The 20,956-nt window shown below is 36.1% G+C and overlaps 1 protein-coding gene across 1 annotated transcript; it reads right to left on the bottom strand.

Annotated features, from left to right (window-relative positions):
* Positions 887-14,442, bottom strand: LOC109228947 (MLO-like protein 11). Its single transcript, XM_019394220.1, has 15 exons — positions 13,871-14,442; positions 13,411-13,468; positions 13,071-13,297; positions 12,775-12,891; positions 11,684-11,744; positions 10,114-10,208; positions 8,734-8,808; positions 7,837-7,922; positions 7,557-7,606; positions 7,412-7,452; positions 6,716-6,886; positions 6,578-6,613; positions 3,216-3,283; positions 3,043-3,103; positions 887-1,664 (listed from the first exon to the last, which is right to left on the bottom strand). The coding sequence occupies exons 1-15, from the start codon at positions 13,994-13,996 to the stop codon at positions 1,260-1,262; spliced, it is 1,677 nt and encodes a 558-aa protein (XP_019249765.1). The 5' UTR covers positions 13,997-14,442; the 3' UTR covers positions 887-1,259.

Genomic DNA, 20,956 nt, shown 5'->3' on the forward strand with positions numbered 1-20,956 from the left:
ACCCACAAAAGCCGATAAACCAGAAAACACCCAAAACCCCAATGGAGTGACAAAACCGTCAAGCGGTGGTGGAGGCTTCGGTTGGGGTTGGGGAAGCGATGGCAATAACAACGGAGGAGGAGGAGGCGGAGGAGGTGGAGGTGGAGGAGGAGGAGGAGGTGGCGGAAGCTATGGAAGCTCTTGTGGTAGTGGAAATTGTAACCAACCAGGAATTCCAGGGTATATTCCCCCTGGAATTGGTGTTCCTGGTGGAGGAGGCGGAGGCGGAGGAGGAGGTGGTGGAGGAGGCGGCGGCTACGGTGGCTCTTGTGGAAGTGGAAATTGTAACCAACCAGGAATTCCAGGGTGGATTCCCACCCCTGTAATTGGTGTTCCTGGTGGAGGATGCAATTGCCCAACTCCACCAATCCAATATCCTTGCCCTTATGGATGTCAGCCACCAGGTTTTGGCTGTTTTATTGGAAATGCAAAGCAGGCTGACAAGGAAAAACAGGATGCTGGTGATCATGAAAATGGAAACAGGAAGAAAGCAGTGTTGCCCAATTTTGAGAAACATGACTAATTTGGAGCAGTTAAGCTGACACCTGCATAGGCCATTGCTTTAGTCTTTACTAGTAATGTCACCTTCGTTAATAAAGATGCATGTCTCTAAGCATCCTTAAAAAATAGAATGTACTGGTTCTCCTACTTTGTAGTCTCTTTGAATGTGAAATACAAGCTTGAAAGTCCAATTGAACCATAGTATCTCCAGTTTGTCTCCTGTTTAACTTCTATTCTATATAGTGACAGTATAAAAAGAGTTTTACACTATCAAATTGTCGAAGTAGTATGTAACCATCCAAAAAAAATGAAATTAGTAACCATAAAAATAAGGTAAATTACCTTCTGCAACAGGTTAAAATACACTGAAAATGTAAAAATTCTTTAAACTGCCATTGTATATAAGTTGAATTGTTAACTATTTAAGGGAAAAAAATAAGCAATACAAGCTTTAAGGTGCTCCATCTTTCCTAGCCATCCCATGCGTCTAACTGATTATACAAGGGAAACTTACATAGAGAAACAGCGGTATATAAAGCGTTTGAGACCAAATATTTTTGTAACTATAAAAACTATCCTTTACTACCTGCAGATTTTCTTTGATACACATTCACATGTAAACATTTTCCAAGTATATTGTTATATGCCAAGTTAAACAACCTGCAAATGTAATAACACCAATTCCATTTTGCGTTGTTCTCCAACTTTACTGTGGCGGGTTAATCTTTACCCAAATCTCCTCTAGCAGGCATTGAAAATGATCTTGCTAATACTTCAGGTGGAAAACTTGGGGAAGCTGTGGAAGAAATAGAGGCACAGGGCCGAAGGAGAGGAGTACCAACACGACTTGAAGTTTCGTTAATTGTTACTGAATGATGATCCTCCGTGACAATTGTCGGTGGCTGTAGCTCAATTTCAGTACCTGCACCGTGCACTGTTCGAGGGCTATCAACCAACTGGTCATCGTATTCCTCGAGTGAAATCACTGTGCTTGTATCAGTGCGCACAGTTGAATCATCTGGGAACATGCGCATCCTCCTTTTCCTTCTTGCTGCCTTTCCCCATCCATGGATCGTTTCTCTTATTCGCTGTGGAATCAATGCAGCCTTATAGTTTGTACCCATCTGCAAAGGAGACAGTATAACATGCTCAAAGCTTTGTTCTTGGATAGTGAAAATATGAACTACAAGCTCGTGTATTAGTCCATTAAAATTATTCGGAAGTTCAATGAGGATGTGCAACGTGCAGACACGGATTCTCCAAAATGATGTCGCAACCGTGTCGGATCCTCCAAAAATACACTGCATTTGGAGGATCCGACACGTGCCCCGCAACATTTTGGGAGAGTCTGAGCAACATAGGTTGTTAGCAAGGTGAATTGCATTGACAGGCATTAGATCATATGCTAAATGGCCAGAAATTAACAATGCAGACAAGTATTATAAAACAGAATTTACTTTTCAAGCTTCACCTTCCATTAGTAAAAGACTAACATGATGAACTACATGTAGACATCACAAAGTTTAGTGAAGATAGAAAAGAATTCTTTTTTAAAAAGAAAAGAAGAATTAATAAAGAGTTTACTTCACAGGCCACAGCAGAAGAGCAGTACATCTAAATCTGAAATGTCAGATGCAAATATGACCTAGAGACTTGTTCAGAATGCAAGGTAACTAGAAAACACAAGAATTAAACTCTCGTCATCCTTGTGTTATACAATTTTTTTTACCTTTAACCTCAGCGCCATTCATCTTCCTAAACTAGATCACAAATTATAGACCTTTTCCTTTCTTCAGCCATGAATTACACACATAAAGATACAGGAAAAAATGAACGTCAGGCGCAGCTTAATAACTCAGACTGTTGGCCGTCACAATCATTTTTTTGGTTTATCTTCAAGTCCTTTTGGAAGCAAAATGAGCTAAGAATCACGCTTGAATCATGGATGTAATTAGGAAAGTGAACCAGGTCGCGCAGTAGTTTATAAAGTTTAATGTTTACAATTGTTCACTTTTACCACCTTTTAGGATGACCAAGAAGATTTTATGAGGACGATTACCTTGATCTCTGGACATCCGTTGCCACTTTGAAGTACAACATTTTAGACAGAAAATAACCTTTCATGATTTAACAAATACCTAAAACAATAGAAAAAAGAAAAGCCCCTACCCTTACCCCTCCGCCATCGCCCCCTTTTTCCTCACCTACTCCAGTCTCTGCTGTCTCCCAATTACAGAGCTTGTTTGTCATGTGGAAGAAGAAAAAAGAACTAGAATTGAAAATCAAAATTTAAAAAAAATAAATAAATAAATAAAGAGGAAGAAAGACGAGGGGGAAAAAGTCTAACCGGAGCAGTTTTGTCTTCTAACCAAGTTTAACTGTTTTGGAAGGAATTTAACCATGTCGCCAGAGATGTAATGTTATACAAAGTGGAAAGTTAAAGAGAATATCATACTTAATTCTGACTTCTCAATTTAGCTATATATCCAGTGTGACATATACCTGCGTAACCAGAGCATAGAGTGGCAAGGTGCTATAACTGCAAAGGAATTGTCCAGCAAACCTGGGTGACAAACAACAACATAGGCTCAGACAATTGTGCTAAATAGATATACATTGGTAACAATGTAAAACCTTAAATACGAGATGAATCTACCGTTTGTAATTACACATACCCCATAATTAGTCGTAGATACACAAGTGTGTGATTCTTTATGAAGCATGAGTTATACCCAAATTGCCACTGGAAAAAAAAATGTAACATTGTCGAAACTCAGACATTCAGAATATTAGTTTCTACTACACATAAAACAACATATGCATGTGGTAGAACATATTATTCAAGCACACGGGATAAGGAATATTATGTGAAAATCAGCTTATAGGATCCCAAAACACTGAGGGGGCACTGAGAGAGAAATTATCAATGACAGAAAACACAAGGAGTCTATTGGTTTCTGGTGCCAAGAGTCAAATGAAATTTGGAAATACTACGTTACTAACTTGAAGTAAGAACCTTAAGACAAGATTTTGATAGTCAATGGGTCTTTGCACGGATCGCAAGGTCATCCCGAGTGAGAACCTCACGACTCTTCATAGGCATCTGGTCATGGACCTTGAGATCACGAGGAAGAAGAGGAAGAGGGTGGTGTATGGCCAACCTAGGATCAAGTGGGGAGCCTTGACTAAAGACAAAGCGCAGGAGTTGGGGGTTAAGTTGTTGACTATGGGAGCATGGAAGAGTAGTGGGGATGCGAGCCTGATGTGGACCACGACGGCGCAGTGCATTAAGGAAGCTGCCAGAGAGATTTTAGGGGTATGAAAGGGTTACTATGGTGGTCGCAGCGGAGACTGGTGGTGGAATGGAGATGTCCAAGGAAAGGTGAACACCAAGAAAGCAGCGTATCTGAAGCTAGTTGAAAGCATTGACGAGGAGGAGAAGAGGTTGAATAGGGAGCGGTATAAGTTGGCTAGGAAGGAGGCGAAGTTAGCAGTTGCAGTGGCTAAGACTGCAACATTTAGTCATTTATATGAAGAGCTTGAGGGTAAAGGCGGGGATAAGAGGCTGTTTAGGCTAGCCAAGGTGAGAGAGAGAAAGGCGCGTGACTTGGACCAAGTGAAGTGCATCAAGGACGAAGAAGGTAGAGTTTTGTTGGATGAGGCGCATATCCGTCGGAGATGGCAGACTTACTTCCATAGTCTCTTGAACGAGGAGGGGGACAGAGACATTGTTCTGGGTGATTTGGGATCCTCTGAAAGTCGTTGTGACTTTGGGTATTGCATGCGGATTAGAGTTGAGGAGGTTGTGGGGGCTATGCGTAAGTTGAGCAGGGGCAGAGCGACAGGGGCAGAGCGACAGGCCAGATGAAATCACGATGGAGTATTGGAAGAGTGTGGGCATAGTGGGCTTGGAGTGGCTCACTAGGTTATTTAGGACGAAAAAGATGCCCGGAGAGTGGAGATGGAGCACGATGGTTCCGTTGTACAAAAATAAGGGTGATATCCAAAATTGCAACAATTATCCGGGTATTAAGCTACTTAGTCATACTATGAAGGTGTGAGAGAGGGTGGTGGAGCTAAGGGTGGGGAAAAGTGTGTCTATTTCCGAGAACCAATTTGGGTTTATGCCGGAGCGTTCGACTACGAAAGCTATTCACCTTGTTAGGAGATTAATGGAACAATATAGAGAGAGGAAGAGGGACTTGCATATAGTGTTCATCGACTTAGAAACGGCTTACGATAAAGTCCCGATGGAGGTTTTGTGGAGATCTTTGGAGGCTAGAGGGGTACCTGTGGCCTATATTATGGCCTATATTATGGCCTATATTATGGTGATTAAAGACATGTATGATAGAGCGAAGACCTAAGTGAGGAGAGTGGGAAGGGTCTCGGACCATTTTCTGGTCATGATGGGGTTGCATCAGGGGTCGGCACTCAGCCCTTTTTTGTTTGCCCTGGCGATGGACGTACTGACTCACCACATCCAAGGAGAGGCGCCTGGTGCATGTTATTTGCAGACGATATTGTTTTGATTGACGAGACGTGAGACGGTATTAACACGGGGTTAGAGGTGTGGAGACAAACCCTGGAGTCTAAAGGTTTCAAGCGGAGCAGAACCAAGACAGAATACTTGGAGTGTAAGTTTAGTGGTTCTACTCAGGGAATGGAAGGAGAGGTGAGGCTAGATTCACAAGTCATCCCTAGGAGGGGAAGTTTTAAGTACCTTGGGTCTTATTATACAGGGGGATGGGGAGATTGATGAAAATGTTACATCGTATTGGGGCGGGATGGATGAAATGGAGACTTGCTTCCGGTGTTTTGTGTGACAAGAAGGTACCACCAAAACTTAAATGTATGTTTTATATAGCGATGGTGAGACCGGCTATGTTGTATGGGGCTGAGTGTTGGCCAGTCAAGAGCTCCCATGTCTAGAAGATGAAGGTAGCAGAGATGAAGAGGCTGAGATGGATGTGCGGGCACACCAAGTTAGATAGGATTAGGAATGAAGTTATCCGGGACAAGGTGGGTGTGGCCCCTATTGAGGACAAGATGCGGGAAGCATGGCTTAGATGATTTGGACATGTGAGGAAGAGAAGCACAGACGGCCCGGTAAGGAAGTATGAGAGGTTAACATTGGAGGGCCTTAGGAGAGGTAGAGGTAGGCCAAAGAAGAGTTGGGGTGAGGTGATTAGGCATGACATGGTGCAGTTTCAGCTGACCCAATACATGACCCTAGATAGGAAGGTGTGGAGGTCGAGGATTAGAGGGTTAGGTAGTTTAGATTATTCACACTAGTAGAGTTAGTATGTACTCTCGCATTTGGTTGGTATTAGGTTTCTTTGAATACCTGTCGTTTTTCTTTCTTTTTTTTTTGCATTTCGATCATCTTACTATCTTGTTGTGTATGCTGCTTTAACATGGCTTCTCGGTGTTGTCCTGCTTTGTTTTCTTGTTATTATTGTGATACCTGTACTTTCCTGAGCCGAGGGTCTATTGGATACAACTCTACCTCCATAAGGTAGGGGTAAGGTCTGCGTACACACTACCCTCCCCAGACCCCACTATGTGAGATTATACTGGGTATGTTGTTGTTGTTGTAAGGGTTATATATACAGAAGAAAAAGAATATTTTTGACTTAAAAAAAAAAAAAAGAGGAGAATTTGAGTTTTCTTGTTGAGCAAATAACAACAAAAAGTGGAAAAAAGAACGGATGTTCAACCCAGTGTTCCAGAACTGTATGCACACTTCTATTAGTAAAACTATAGGAGATTGTATTAGCGAGATCCACAGGTGAAGGGAAAAATGTCCTCAATGTTAAAGCAATTATTTAAGGGAGAAAACATTGTTTCATCCAACTTAAAGAAAGGATTTGAGTTATAAAGAAACAATTATTAGTAGTTGCAGAAAATTTGACAATGTCAAATGCTAAAGATCGAGAATATTAATACAGTTAAAAGGGAAATGCTTTGACCAGGTATTAAACATAACGTTCACAGTGAGAAAAAATTTAGCTACAAGAAAGGGAACAGTGAATACCCAGAACCAAAAAAATGAAGCTAGCTCAAATGCATTCTGCAAGAATAAGCATGCAAAAACAAGTTAAGAGTATATAATCATTAAAGTATATTAGTAGATAGTCAAAACAATTAACAATTGAAGTATGAAAATAAAAACCTGAAAAAGGACAAAATGAATCAAGGACAAAAGTAATTCTGGTTTCTTGAACCAGAAAAGTTCATCTCGTGGTTTTAACTTTGCCCTTGAGAATGAGCCAGTAAATCCAGCACTCTCCAATGCCAAGGTTGCGATTACATGCTGCAGTTTTGTACCCACGAGCAGGACAAGCTGCACAGAAGCACAAGTGAACGACTATCTCTATCATATTATCACGTCCATAAGTTAATATACAAATAATTCAGAATGTAAGGAAAGAGAAAAATATCTTACTATCCCAAGGAGGGGAAATTAATGTTTGGGCTACAGTACCGCAGATTATTTTCACCCTCTAGCTAAAGCAAGCATATGTTCTATCACATATATGTATTTTAACTCAACCATAGTCCTCTTTTATCCCAGTTAACTTTCTTTTTTCTTTCGATATCTCTCATTGGGGGAAATAAACATTACGTGGCTGATGGGCTTAATCCAAGTGTATCTCCTGAAAAAAGAAATTGTGCAACTGATATGCTGGTACCCACTACAAGTCCTAAATTAAGAAAGACGACTCGTTCAGGGTCACAGTCAAGTCCTCCACTACTCCAGAAGGAATAAGAGAAAAAGGAAATAGGCATGGTTTTTACTTTTATATACACAAACATATTCATGCATTTATGAAGAGTCCCAAAATAGAATTGCAGTGGAAGCACTTACAATGACAGGAATTAACGCTATCCAGAAATATAGATTTGATCCTGCATGTTGAAGTTCAATTGGTCATTCATTTACAACAACTATTGGGAAGCAGAAATGCAAGCTTATCTAATGACAAAAAACCAAGAATTGGAAGACGCAGTACCTTTCACGTTGAACAGCATAAAACCCACCACGAATCCCCACAGAGGGCCACTACAAATATATGACACAACAGTTATGACAGAGTTTCAATCAAGAAACTACTATGGAAAGAAAGAAAGATGGTTGTATTATATGAGATCCACTTTTTCATCAAATCTTAGAACTAATCAAAATCAACTTCTCTCCACATTGGGGACCACTTCTCTTTAAACAACTTTTTAACTCTCTGCCTAGTCAAAAAAGAGGATGAAAAATGCGAAAGGAGTACTTTATATGCTTACCTTACACCAACTATTCTTTGAAATTCTTCTTCCATGGAGCGAATCATATAGCTGTGAAAATCATAGTTTGATGTAAGGTTGTGATTCTGCCATGAATAAGAGGAGAAAGGTCGTAACTAGTAATCTATAACAGAAATCTCTATCATATCAAGAGACACTCTTGTGATGGAAAAGAAAATCAGTGATACAAACATGAAGATAACTCAGAAAAGATCCCTAAAATAGAGTTCGTAATGAACCGGACTTGTTATAGAGCATTCTAATCTTTTGGATAAACGAGCACAGGGTAAGTTTCATGTCTAGCTATGAAAGGAAGTGTTCCATTCTTGATAGTGTGCATCAATTGTATTATTATTATTATTACCATTATTTATATATATATATATATATATATATATATAAACTTATGTTCACTACTACTCATATTTTATTTTGGCATGATGACGATAATAACGAAAGAAATGAGGATTCATATTGCTGACCCCAACTTTGTTTGGGGCTGAGGCGTAGTTATTGTTGTTGTTGTTGTTTATCATCTATTTGAAATTTCCTGCTCATTACACTGTGCTATGACTGCTTCTTCTAATCATCGGACTGAGTCCTTTTTTGACCTGGTAATTTCCTCAAACCTAGACTAAGAAATTCCACATCCTAACTACTTTTTGAATTTTAAGTTGCTCTGCAAGACTGCCTTCAAAAGCATTAGAATATTTTACTTCATCTTTTGCAAGTGATTAGTTCTTTTTTTTCCTTGTTATTAAAGGGAAGCGGTTCTTGCTTGAAAATGTTTCAAGTTCTCTCTCTTCCCTCTTGCATGCAGACAAATGCATGCCTGCAACATCAAATCTCACCGACTTTTTTCACTACATGGCTTTACAAGTTGTCTTGGATCCATACCGTGATAAAACCCTTGCGTAGAGTAAGGTAATCGGCACGAACAACTGAGCGGCCAAACTGCCGAAAGAAACATGTCTGCAAAATTTGATAGAAATATACAAGGGTTATATGCCAATACAACAACAACCCAGTAAAGGGTTATATGCCAATCTTAAAAGAAAAAGAAAAAGAAAGAGAGTAAGCCAATACAAGTAACTTTAGATACATTGCAACAAATATTGGTGGACATTATTGGATGTATATTGTGTTGCTAGATTGGTATTGTCATCACCTATGTTGCGCGGACTCTCCAAAATGTAGCCGCACCCGTGTCGGATCCTTCAAAAATGCACTACTTTTTGAGGATCCGACACGTATCTGGCCACATTTTCGGAGAGTCCGAGCAACATAGGTCATCACTACGCCTCTTGTTAACCATTGATTGCAACTGAAATATTATTGATTGACAGCAGATAGGAAAATGAAGAATGAAATGTCTTAAAAAGCATTTATCACTTAGATACACAAATGTGTTTTAAAAGAAAATTTATTTAATTAAACATAGTAATGCTTGTCAAGAGAAGTACCCATAGAGAGGGAAATCACAGCCAAAAAAACTTTAATCAAGAAAATACTAATAAATAGACAATTTGAAGATTGGAAATCACAATTTAAAGGGAAAATGATGATACAAGCTTAAGTTCATAGTATCATGCAAGCCCTTATATGTTTTTACAGTAATCTAAGCACTCAAACTCCTCTTTCGCACTTAACGAGCTCCTTTGGTTAGATTTGCACATGCCCTCTTTCGGACTTGACTTTCAATTTAATACCTTAACTAGAAAACCTAGTATCCAAAAATAAAATAAAATGTAAAAAAATTGTCGTCAAAAAGATAATAACAAAATCCTCAAAACGAAATACTATAATTTTGAAAAGTTTAAGGCTTGTATATTTACCTATTTAAAAAAAACCAATTAACTAAAATCCGTTGTTAATTTGTTTCACGAGAGAAATGATATAGATATTGATTAATTAAATCACTCGTTAATCAAATTTGTTGAATTGTGTGAAATGCCTCATCTAGAAAACTTAAGTTGTTGGAGAGGAATACACCTACTTATTTATTTTAGGTCGGCAACGTGGCCTCTTTTTTCTTTATTTGCATTTTAAAGTCTGCAACTTTGCCACCTTTTTCTTGAGCCAAGCCCAAGCACGTGAGATACTTTGGAAATAAGTGGTGGCTAGATTCAAATCCAGAGAACTACTCTGATACCACATAATTGTGTGAACCACCTCATCCAAAAGCTTAACTATTAAAGAGGAAACACTTTTATTTATATATTTTGGAGAATGAAATTATGTGAGGGCTAGTATGAAATATGTAAGAAGAGAACTAACCACCCAAACAAGAAAATGATTCCTGGCAAGTGGACTTGATGTGTGAACTCTGACAAAAGTCGACTGCCTTCGGAATGTCTTGGCTCTAGAAATTTCTGCAATGGAAAAAAATTCAGTTTATTTTACTAGCTTTTTTTCAGTTTTATCAAAGATAAAGAGCCTGATGGTTCTCCCCATTAAGCTATTCAAAGGGGCACAAATTGAGGTTTTAAGACATATTTCTAGAAGAATAAATCGCTGATCTCTTCAATGAATACCAAGCAGGTACTGAAGTATAAATACAGATAAACAGAAGCATAGAAGCAAAGTGAAGGAGAAAAATCTGAGATAATAACCAATCCTCTATCCGATCTTACTTGATCCGCAAGTCCAAGCAGTGTCCAATTTAGACACATACCTTGTCCTGTGAAGAACTCTCAAGTAGGAGTGGCAAACGGGCGGGTCGAAAACGGGTAATGAAAAAAACGGATAAATTATCCGACCCGACCCATATTTAATACGGATAAAAAACGGGTTAACCGGCGGATAATATGGGTAACCATATTATCCATGACTTTGAATTCCTAGTCTCCCAAACTTGAGGAACCCCCAATTTGAGGTTTTACAAATGTAAAAGTTAAACTCATTAATTATCCATTGGCTATCCATTTTCTAAATGGATAATATGGTTTTTATCCATATTTGACCCATTTTTAAAATGTTCATTATCCAACCCATTTTTTAGTGGGTAATATGGGTGGTTAACTGTTTTTTTTTAACCATTTTGCCACCACTATTCTCAAGTATAGAGCATGTTACCACATATACTATTAACTGGAAGGCACTGATCTTGGACACTAGCTGTAGGTAGATTAACCCAAACCTCAGTATGATTTTCCAACTTTAATAACACTGGCTCTCTGCTTTGGCCTAATCAAATCTGTAATGGCCTTTATCCAGCTTGCTTCAATTCTTATAACGATATGAAGATGTATCTTTAAACTTGGATCTAGGCCTACTGAATACAAGGGTTTATAAAAAGACGGTGAGAGAACCAGTTCACCCTTCTACAGTTACATGAAACCCTTGATGATCTTCTTTAGTTGATCTTAAATTAGAAAAAGGAGAACTTCACCTAGTCGAGGGAAAGTCATCAGCTTTCTTTAACCTTCGGCTTGTCTCCAAATACTCACTTTAGACATCAGCTTATGCATGTACATTCTCAAGAGTGAGTAGAGTCTCTGAAGATTTGGGTTATCAGAATCCAACTTATACTTACAGTACAAAGGGTCGTACATTAAACTGCTAATTTGCCTTGCTCCATCTCCATCATAACACATGCATGGTTCTTGACACAGCTGACTATCTTTCTAGTACAAAGGCCTTATAATTCCTTTTAGATAAATTATACAAAGGCTTTTGCTTTCTAGTTCTGAACACATTTTAAAATTGCATCTCTTGTTAAAATAAGAATTTAAAACCAGCAGATTTTCCTTACCCTTTTATCCACAATGATTACAAGGAAACCACAAATGGAAGAAGCTAGAGAACAAGATTACTTTTTGACAAATCACATGCAAGTATAGCTTACCAGTTAGCACATCATGTCTGTCCATTTGAGCTTGATCTTCCCACTTCCTCCAACTGTGGATCTGGCCAAATTTTCACTTATCAGTCAGCTAGCAATGAAGAACATGTGAAGAGGAAACACAGAAGAAAACAAGAAGAGAGCAGTGATAATAATGAGGATAAAGACCAAAATGAGGTATTTCACAGGACATAAATGGCTGCTTCTGCAAGGAAATGGCTAGTAGCTGACACAATTAGGAAGTGATAAAGAAATGAAACCCTGGAGTATAGCCAATATGGCATGACATCCACCAATTTCAATATAGACAATCGGTTGTTCACCTAATGTAAAATCAAAGACGAGCTCGGCTGCAGAGTGAATGAAACTGCTAGAGATGATATGCTTAAATGTCGTTATAAGAGCAGCAAATCTTGTTGACAAATGAGGACAATGTTCAAACAGATATTGTTACATATTTGTAGACCAGTGCAACTTTTGAATGGACATATTTCCTCATAACCAATATTAGCAAAAAGAACCAGGCTTAAGACATAGAATAAATACATTATATCTCAGTATTGATAATGCACATATTCTTATTTCAGATTCTCTCCTGCATATTATTACAGAGATTCCAACATAACTTAATGTGAGTATTATGCTTTAACACAGCAAATCAAAAGCTGCATTAGTAATGCAGGGATTACATTTTCTTAAACGACCAACCAAGCGCTACATTAGTTATGTGGGGATTATTTTTTCTAATCCCTCTAACCAAATATTTTATTATTTTATGAGGAGTATATCTTTCCTAAACGTTTAACCAAGCAATCCCTAAGAATATCAGGAACTCAAGCAGAAATCTTCTGTCCACAAGGTACTAAGTGAAGGGGAAATAAGTGAGGATGTATTGTATTACCATCATATATGACTGTAGACTTCGGAAGCCAGATCAATACATCACAAATTACTTTTACGTCCAATCAAACTAGCCACTCGGAAAAGCATGAACAATTAGATTAACATATACAAAAAAAACAACTGGACTTTAAAGATTTCATCAACACAATGTGCATTTGTTTAGCAAGTTCAAGTAATATAGAGAATACTACCTTAACAATCGCCAGCAGCATTGTCAAGCAGCTGTAAGATATATGAGTAATGGCCATGACGAAGATGAAGCGGTGCAGCTGCTCTAGGCCTTCATATGATACAAATGGTTCGTGATTCTGACAAGATGTTAACTCAGATTATTGACACTACTACTTCAGAAACAATTTTAGAAAACTTAGAGTTATTTCCTTTTTGTAAGATAATCAGTTGTAGGTCCATATTATGGCAACAGGAATAAAATCGAACAAGATATGGAAATAATGGTCTAATATGCCACATGGAAAATCAAATTTACCGCTCCACAGGTGTTTCGATTGAAGGTATTTAATACTCTCCTCTGAAGAGTAAAAGCCATCAAAAGTTTACGCTCCTTCAAATCTTTATTCTCCATTTCTTCATCAACTTCAGACTTTGTACATGGAGCAAATACATTATTGTAAAACTTTGACGGTATGCAAGTACTAGATATGATGCTGGAAGTTGCCGTGAGTAGGAGAGAAATGAATCCAAGAAGCATCAACTCTGTAATACCAAACATTGAAAACGGTTATGACAGGAAAAGCAATGCTTTGGGGGCTGGAATGAGAGGACTCCAAATTTCAAAGTCTTTTCCAACTTTTTTCAACATAGAGTACCTTCTTTCATTTTCTCCACAGCTGCAAACAATGGCTTTCTATTGGTTTTCTTCAACCACTGACATGAGAAAGTAACAAAAACTAAGTAGTTAGTTTTTAAAGACATAATCATTGGTGCTACAAGAAACATAATCAACCAAATACAACAAAACTATTTCAACAAATATTATGATCTTGAAAAGAAAGAAGTTGTGCATTTGTTCCCTATATTTCTCTTTCCACTTGGAATTTAAAATGGAGCTTGTTAAATATGAGCAACTATCCAAGAGCACAAATCTAGGATAAGTTCCTCAATCTATAATCAATTTTTAAGCAGCTTGAGTAATCAAAAGCAAATTTGTATATGACCAAGAACTAGCACAAAAATCAAACAAAAGATAGTCTTAGAGCAATGTTCCAATAAAACAAACAAAACTAGTAAAGTGAAAAAGGGTAGAAATCAAAGGAGAATTGTGCTTACATTAGATAAACGGTGAATGGATCGCTCGACAAGGAGTGAAACAGCAACAAATATAGTCAATACAGAAGCAACAGACCATGTTGGTGTCAAGGCCAATGACCGAAGTTCTTTGTTATCTTCTTCCATAAAATTTCAAATTGACCTTTCCCACAATTCAAATTACATAAAAATCAAAACTTTCTTGCATGGTCCTCTACTTAAATCTTTTTACATTAAGAACCAAGTAGAGGAGAAATTCTGAACTTTTTCCAATAGAGACTCAACTTTCAAAAAAGATGTGTTCAATTTGACTTTGATTTGGACTTGCAAAAATTATAAAGTCCAGCAAGAAAAAGGGTGTTGTTGATTTGTGCCAGAAACCTAACAGATGTGCCAAATGCAACACTAATAATAGATTTGATTTGATGTCTAGAGCTAAGACCCACTTAATAATAATGAGGTAATAAAATGATTCCTGAAACTAATTAATGAGAACATACACATAAACAGCCAAAGGTCCAATCTTTATGAACTTAAAATAGCAAATGTTGACTGAAGCAAATAAAAATGGGCAAGTTTACAACAAAAGGGAACCAAAAAAGACAAAAATGAAAGTGTGGGAAGTGGGTACCAGATAAAAAAAGATTTTTTAAGTTTTATGTATTGACTGTATCTACACAATCACGCTCTTTGATTATAGGTAAAACTTTCTCATAAATATTGTAGTGATAATTTGATGAAACAGTAATTATTCTATTGTTACAAAGTAAAATACATTGATAGTGTAAATAATAAGAACGCACTCTTCCCGTTCCTGTTCACTTTTACTTGTACACTATGAACTTTGTATACCCTTTAAGGTAATAAATGGGGTGCATAATTTACCTTAATACCCATATTAATTGATGCTATTTTTAATGAATTTGAGAAAATGATTTGAAATGAGTAATTAATATAGTGAGTATAACAAGAAAAAAGAAATTATCTTCTCTACATATGCAAAAAGTGATAAGTAAAAGTGAAAATTTATTTTTAGAATATTGGACAAGTAAAAATGAACGGAGGGAGTACTATGTATTGTATTGTTATCCCAAAACAATATTTGTTTTGATTGTTTCATTAAAATTAGTTGTATTGTATTGTTAAATTCATTATTTTGGAACAATGAAAAGTCTCATTTTTTGAAACTACCCATTTGCTGTGGTGGGATTGTTTCCTATTTTTCTTCCCAATTATTGCCTAACTTATTATTCCATAATTCTATTTTACCCTTTATCTTTTTTTTATTTTAACTCCAAATCTCCCACATATAACCTATTTTGTCTTCGTCCCTTTTTTCCAGAACTTTTGCCGCTTCCAACTCCAACGTAAAATCGCTAATTTTGTTCCCACTAATTTTGTTAGAATTTGCATAAATTTAATAGCTTAATTTGTTTATAAGACACTTTTGGTGATAATTTCTTAGAAAGGGATTTTCTTAAATTATTTTGTGTGTAATTCTTGATAAATTTAATATTAAATAATTGAGAGAATTTTAATAAACTTATGAGTTACAGTATAGTACGATACAGTCAAACCAAACAACAAATATTATTTAACAACAACCAATATAATCTATCCAAACATTATGGTTTATAAAATCATACAGTACAGTACAATACAATACAATACATTATAAAATGATGGATAACAACCACCCAAACAAGCTGATAGTTTATACAACTATATAATTTAAGTGGAATAAAAAAGGGAAAGGTTAGAAAAGAAATGAGGTGGAGGAAGCATAAATAATAGTAGTTTCTGGGGCTCCAACTTCATTGCTACTTCGTACCTTCCACTGACACATGTACACATTTTCTACTCCCAAAGGCTTCGCTATGTCTCTTCCTCAAAAGTGAATCTAGCCGCTAATCAAGGCCGTTAGAATATTTTTCAAACAACCATCAAATATTGCGATGAAAGTATTTTTTTTTTTTTTATCAAGTTTCAAATTTAAACTCTATGGACGAAGTTGTTTTTGCTAGGAATATTTTACCCCTAGACTGATAATTTTCGGCATGAATTTGAATTAATCGGACTCAAAAGCAAGTATTGAACACCTAACAAAAAACAAAAAGTTTCAAGCGTAACTTTTTGAGCATTTCTTCCATGGATTATTTTCGAACTTAATAGACTTGTGGTTTCACAAATTTGATGTGCAGAATGCAATGATTATGATGAGAGTTTAACCTATCATATATATATATATATATATATATATATATATATATATATATATAGCACGAAGGTACTATCGAAATGTCGTTAGCCTTTTTTACCCTTTAAAAATAAATATTTACATTGGATATAATTGTAATTGTATATAATAAGTAATAATTTTTTTGGAAAAAAAAACAAAAACTACCGTATATTACCATTTTCTTTGTTTATGATTCTTTACATGTTTAGGATTTTCCCTAAGAATTGCGGTGTATTACCTTTTCCGGTTTTTAGGATTCTATTTAGAAATCTTTTATACCAATGTTACTTATGGTTATTCGTGTCTTTGTTTAAGTTTAGGATTCAATTTAGGTTTACGTCATCAAAGGTGCCGCGGGTTTAGGATGTACGGAAATGACACCGGAAAATAACGATAATAATACTGCAATAATATTATTTATAAGCATATACACGAATTGGCTTGAGTCGTGCTAGGCACTGTCCTAAGAAACTGTTTCAGCAATGTGAAATGTTTCCCCAGGATTAAACAAGTCCATCTCTATTTATTTAGAGGATACAGGAATCAGCTAAATTAAATAATACCAGCAAGTTTGGAATGAGGAAATAAAACACAGGTTATAAAAGAAATTGGAACACACAAAAGGCTAGGAATAATTGAAAATGACAAGGCTTGTAGTGATGATTAGTAATCATTAGTAATCATGAGAGAACTAAATATTTGTTGGTATGTTTTCGGATGGTATAGAAAGTGAGTATTTATAGTTGTAAGATTTGTGTAAGAAAATGACAAGTGTTCATCTACTTGTCAAAAACTTTCCATGCAAGGAGACATTTGGTAGGGGCTCTATACACTTGGCTATAACATCAAGGAGATCAAGCCACATAACAATTTATGTAGCCACTTGTCCACAAAAATATTGAAATACTACCACAGTCCTCCACTATTTCAATTCTTTGTACAAAATAAAAGTAATGGATAGAAGAGTAAAACTTGCTGAATACGCATGGTCTAAATATAATAGGTTTGGTGTCTTCTGGACTATGAACCAAACTTAGACCAATAAAATTTAACTTACAGAATTACTGGTGAAATATAATATTTCTATGAACCAATAATTCTTGTTGTAAGTCAGAGATTTTATCAATCATATTTTGACCCTCACAATTTTGCTGCTCGACGCGGTTTTGTGCCCAATAGGCCATGCGCGTGCCTGGTTATTCATGAGAGCTCTAGAGACTAGGCCAAAATCTCATAGGAGCGGCCCACTCCACTATCATATAGGTGAATTCATCAAGTGTATAGCTTTTAAATACACCATCCATGAGGACTATGAATTTCATTAAGAGTGATAACTCAACCTCTCAATTAGTAGCAGTCAAGCACTCTCTTTTAGTGCATCAGTGCCAATATCGACTTGTTATTACCCATATGAACCTACTTCATGGGATCTCCAATCACATAGGTTGGGTTACCATCTCTATTCACAAAATGTCGGCCTTAACCCATTACTTTTGAGGTTTGAAGAATTAATTTTCTTCCCACAGGTTTAGTCAGATGATCGGCCAAATTAATTTCTGACTTCACATAATCAATGGAAATTATTCCATCTCTCAGAAGCTGCTTTATGACATCATGTCTCAATTTCATGTGTCTACTTTTACAATTATAAGATTTATTCTTTACTATAGCTATTGCCGCTTGGCAATCACAGTGTATAGACACATGAGGCAATACGTCTTTTATTAAAGGGACATTAGCTAAGAAGTTTCTTAGCCACTCAGCCTCAGAACCAGCTAACTCCAGAGCTACAAACTCTGATTCCATAGTCGATCTAGCAATGATCGTCTGTTTAGCTGATTTTCACGATATTGCACTACCACCAAGGGTGAATACATAACCACTAGTGGATTTTGTCTCATCTGAATCAGAGTTCTGATTTGCATCGCTGTACCCTTCTAAGGTAGAAGGAAATCCACTATATAGGATACCATAATTCATGGTTCCTCTCAAATATTTCATTAGTCTATCTAATGCAGACCAATGCTCTCTGTTGGGATTATGAGTATATCTACTCTGTCTACGCACAACATAGGCTATATCAGGCCTTGTAAAATTCATTAAATGCATCAGATTCCCAATAATCTGAGCATATTTAGACTGAGCAACTGGGTCACCATTATTCTTTTTTAGTTGAGAGGTAGCATAAAAAGGAGTGCTCACAGATGTGACATTAAAATATTCAAACTTCTTAATAAGTCTCTCAACATAATGTTCTTGTGACAAAATTATTCCATCTTCACTCCTTATAACTTTAACTCCCAATATTGTATTTACTTCACCCAGATCTTTCATATCAAAATTTACAGATAAAAATAATTTAGTACTTTGCACAATATTTAAACTTGTACCAAGTATAAGCATATCATCAACATAGAGACATATTATCATATAATCATTGTCTACCATTTTAGTATAAATACATTTATCCACCCCCACTGAAGAAAAACAGTCTCTCAGTAAGACTTGTTCAAATTTCTCATACAACTGCTTAGGAGCTTGTTTAAGGCCATAAAGAGATTTAACTAATTTACAAACTCTATTTTCTTGTCCAGGAATGACACAGCCCTCAAGTTGAACCATGTAAATTTCTTCTTCTAAATCACCATTTAAAAAAGTAGTTTTGACATCCATGTGGTGGATAAAAAGCTTATGGATTGAAGCTAAGGCAATTAAAACTCGAATAGAAGAAATTCTAGTCACTGGTGCAAATGTATCAATATAATCTATATTTTGTTTTTGAGAAAAATCTTTTGCTACTAACCGAGCTTTATATTTATCTAAAGAACCATCGGGATTAAATTTCTTTTTGAAAATCCATTTACAACCAATAGAATTTGCACTAGGAGGTAAGTCAGTTAAAATCCATGTATTATTTTTCATAATAGAATCAATTTCAACTTTTATTGCCTCTTTCCAATAATTAGCTTCTGAAGAAGATATAGCTTCAAAATAATTTGATGGTTCATTATCGAGAAGAAAAGTTTAAAAATCATTTCCATAAGAAAAATATTCTTTCCTAGGCCTTTTGCTCCTTCTCGGTTTCTCATTAGAGGTAATTTCACTATTCGTTTCAACAGGTGTATGAGAAATTTTATCAGACAATGGATAAAATTTATTCAAAAAACTCAGCATTCTTTGTCTCAATTATAGTATTGCAATCAAGCACATTCACTTTTCAAAACAAGAAATCTATATGCAGCACTATGTTCAGCATATCCAATAAGCACACAGTCAGCAGTTTTAGAACCTATTTTCCTCTTTTTAGGTTCAGGCAAAAGAACTTTAGCAAGACACCCCCACACTTTTAAATATTTCAAGTTAGGTTCATAACCCTTCCATAATTCATAAGGAATTTTTGCCGGTTCTTCAATGTGGTATTCTATTTTGTAAGTGACAAGCAGATAATATAGCTTCACCCCACAAATTATCAGGAGCATTAGAACTAACTAACATACAGTTCATCATCTCTTTCAGTATTCTATTTTTCCTTTCAGCTATTCCATTTGACTCATGTGAATAAGGCGGAGTTACTTCATGAATAATTCCATTGTTTTCACAAAATTCATTCAAAGATAAATATTCTCCACCTCTATCAGATCTAATTCTCTTGATTTTTCTACTAAGTTGATTTTCAACCTTAGTTTTATAAGAAATAAAAGCATTAAAAGCATCATCTTTATTTCTAAGCAAATACAACTTAGTATATCTAGAAAAATCATCAATAAAAGTCACATAATATCTTTTACCACCTCTAGTCATAGTCTGCTTTAAATCGCCTAAATCAGTGTGAATCAAGGATAACAATTCAGTTTCTCTATTTACGGAAAAACAGGTCTTTCTAGTACTTTTAGCTTTAACACATATTTCACACTTATTAATATTATTTGAGTCTAAACTAGATATTAATCCTAGCGACTGTATTTTCTTTATATACGCGACATTAACATGTCCTAGTCTAGCATGCCATAAAGAAATTGGCTCGACCATATAAGCAGAAGAAGATGCATCTTTATTGCTAGTATCGGAAATATTAAGCACAAATAAAACATGGTTACAATATCCATTGCCCACAAAAATATCATTTTTGATCAATACGACCTCATTATTTTCAAATGAAACCTTCACTCCAACTTTTCCTAATAACCCCACAGAAACCAAATTGGTTTGGATATTAGGAACATGCAATACATCACTCAATGCTAGAGTTTTATCAGATGTGAGTTTGAGAAGAATTTTTCCTTTCCCAAGAACACGAGTTGTTCTTGAGTCACCAAGATAAATAGTTTCTTCTCCTTCCTCAACTTGGGTGTAAGACAAAAATTCATTTTTGTTTGCACAAATGTGCCTAGTAGCACCATAGTCCAATTTCTCACATTGGCCACATTATTTATTTGGAAAATAACTGCAACAACTATATTATCCGCTTTAGTCAAATTTAATTTGACTTAGCGAGATTGTCATTTATCCTAATTCTTCTATAGCATTGAGGTGCATTTTTCTTGAAGGTTTTAATTTTAGCATTGGATATATAACCATGTCTATTTACATACCTGTATTTCGACATTAGTGTCCGCCAAAGTTGTGGATGCAATAACGTATTTGCAACACCATGGATATCTGGCAGGACAGCTGGAACAGTAGCAGCAGAGACAACACCAAAATTGGTAGCACCATCAAAAATTTTCGCAGTAGTATTACTTGCCATAGTTTCTTAGATTGTAGGGAACTGACACCGGAAAATAACGATGATAATACTGCAATAATGTTATTTGTAAGCATATACACGAATTGACTTGAGTCGTGCTAGGCACTGTCCTAAGAAACTA

The sequence above is a fragment of the Nicotiana attenuata genome, chromosome 7 (assembly GCF_001879085.1).
Source record: "Nicotiana attenuata strain UT chromosome 7, NIATTr2, whole genome shotgun sequence".
In the NCBI taxonomy this organism is placed as follows: domain Eukaryota; kingdom Viridiplantae; phylum Streptophyta; class Magnoliopsida; order Solanales; family Solanaceae; genus Nicotiana; species Nicotiana attenuata.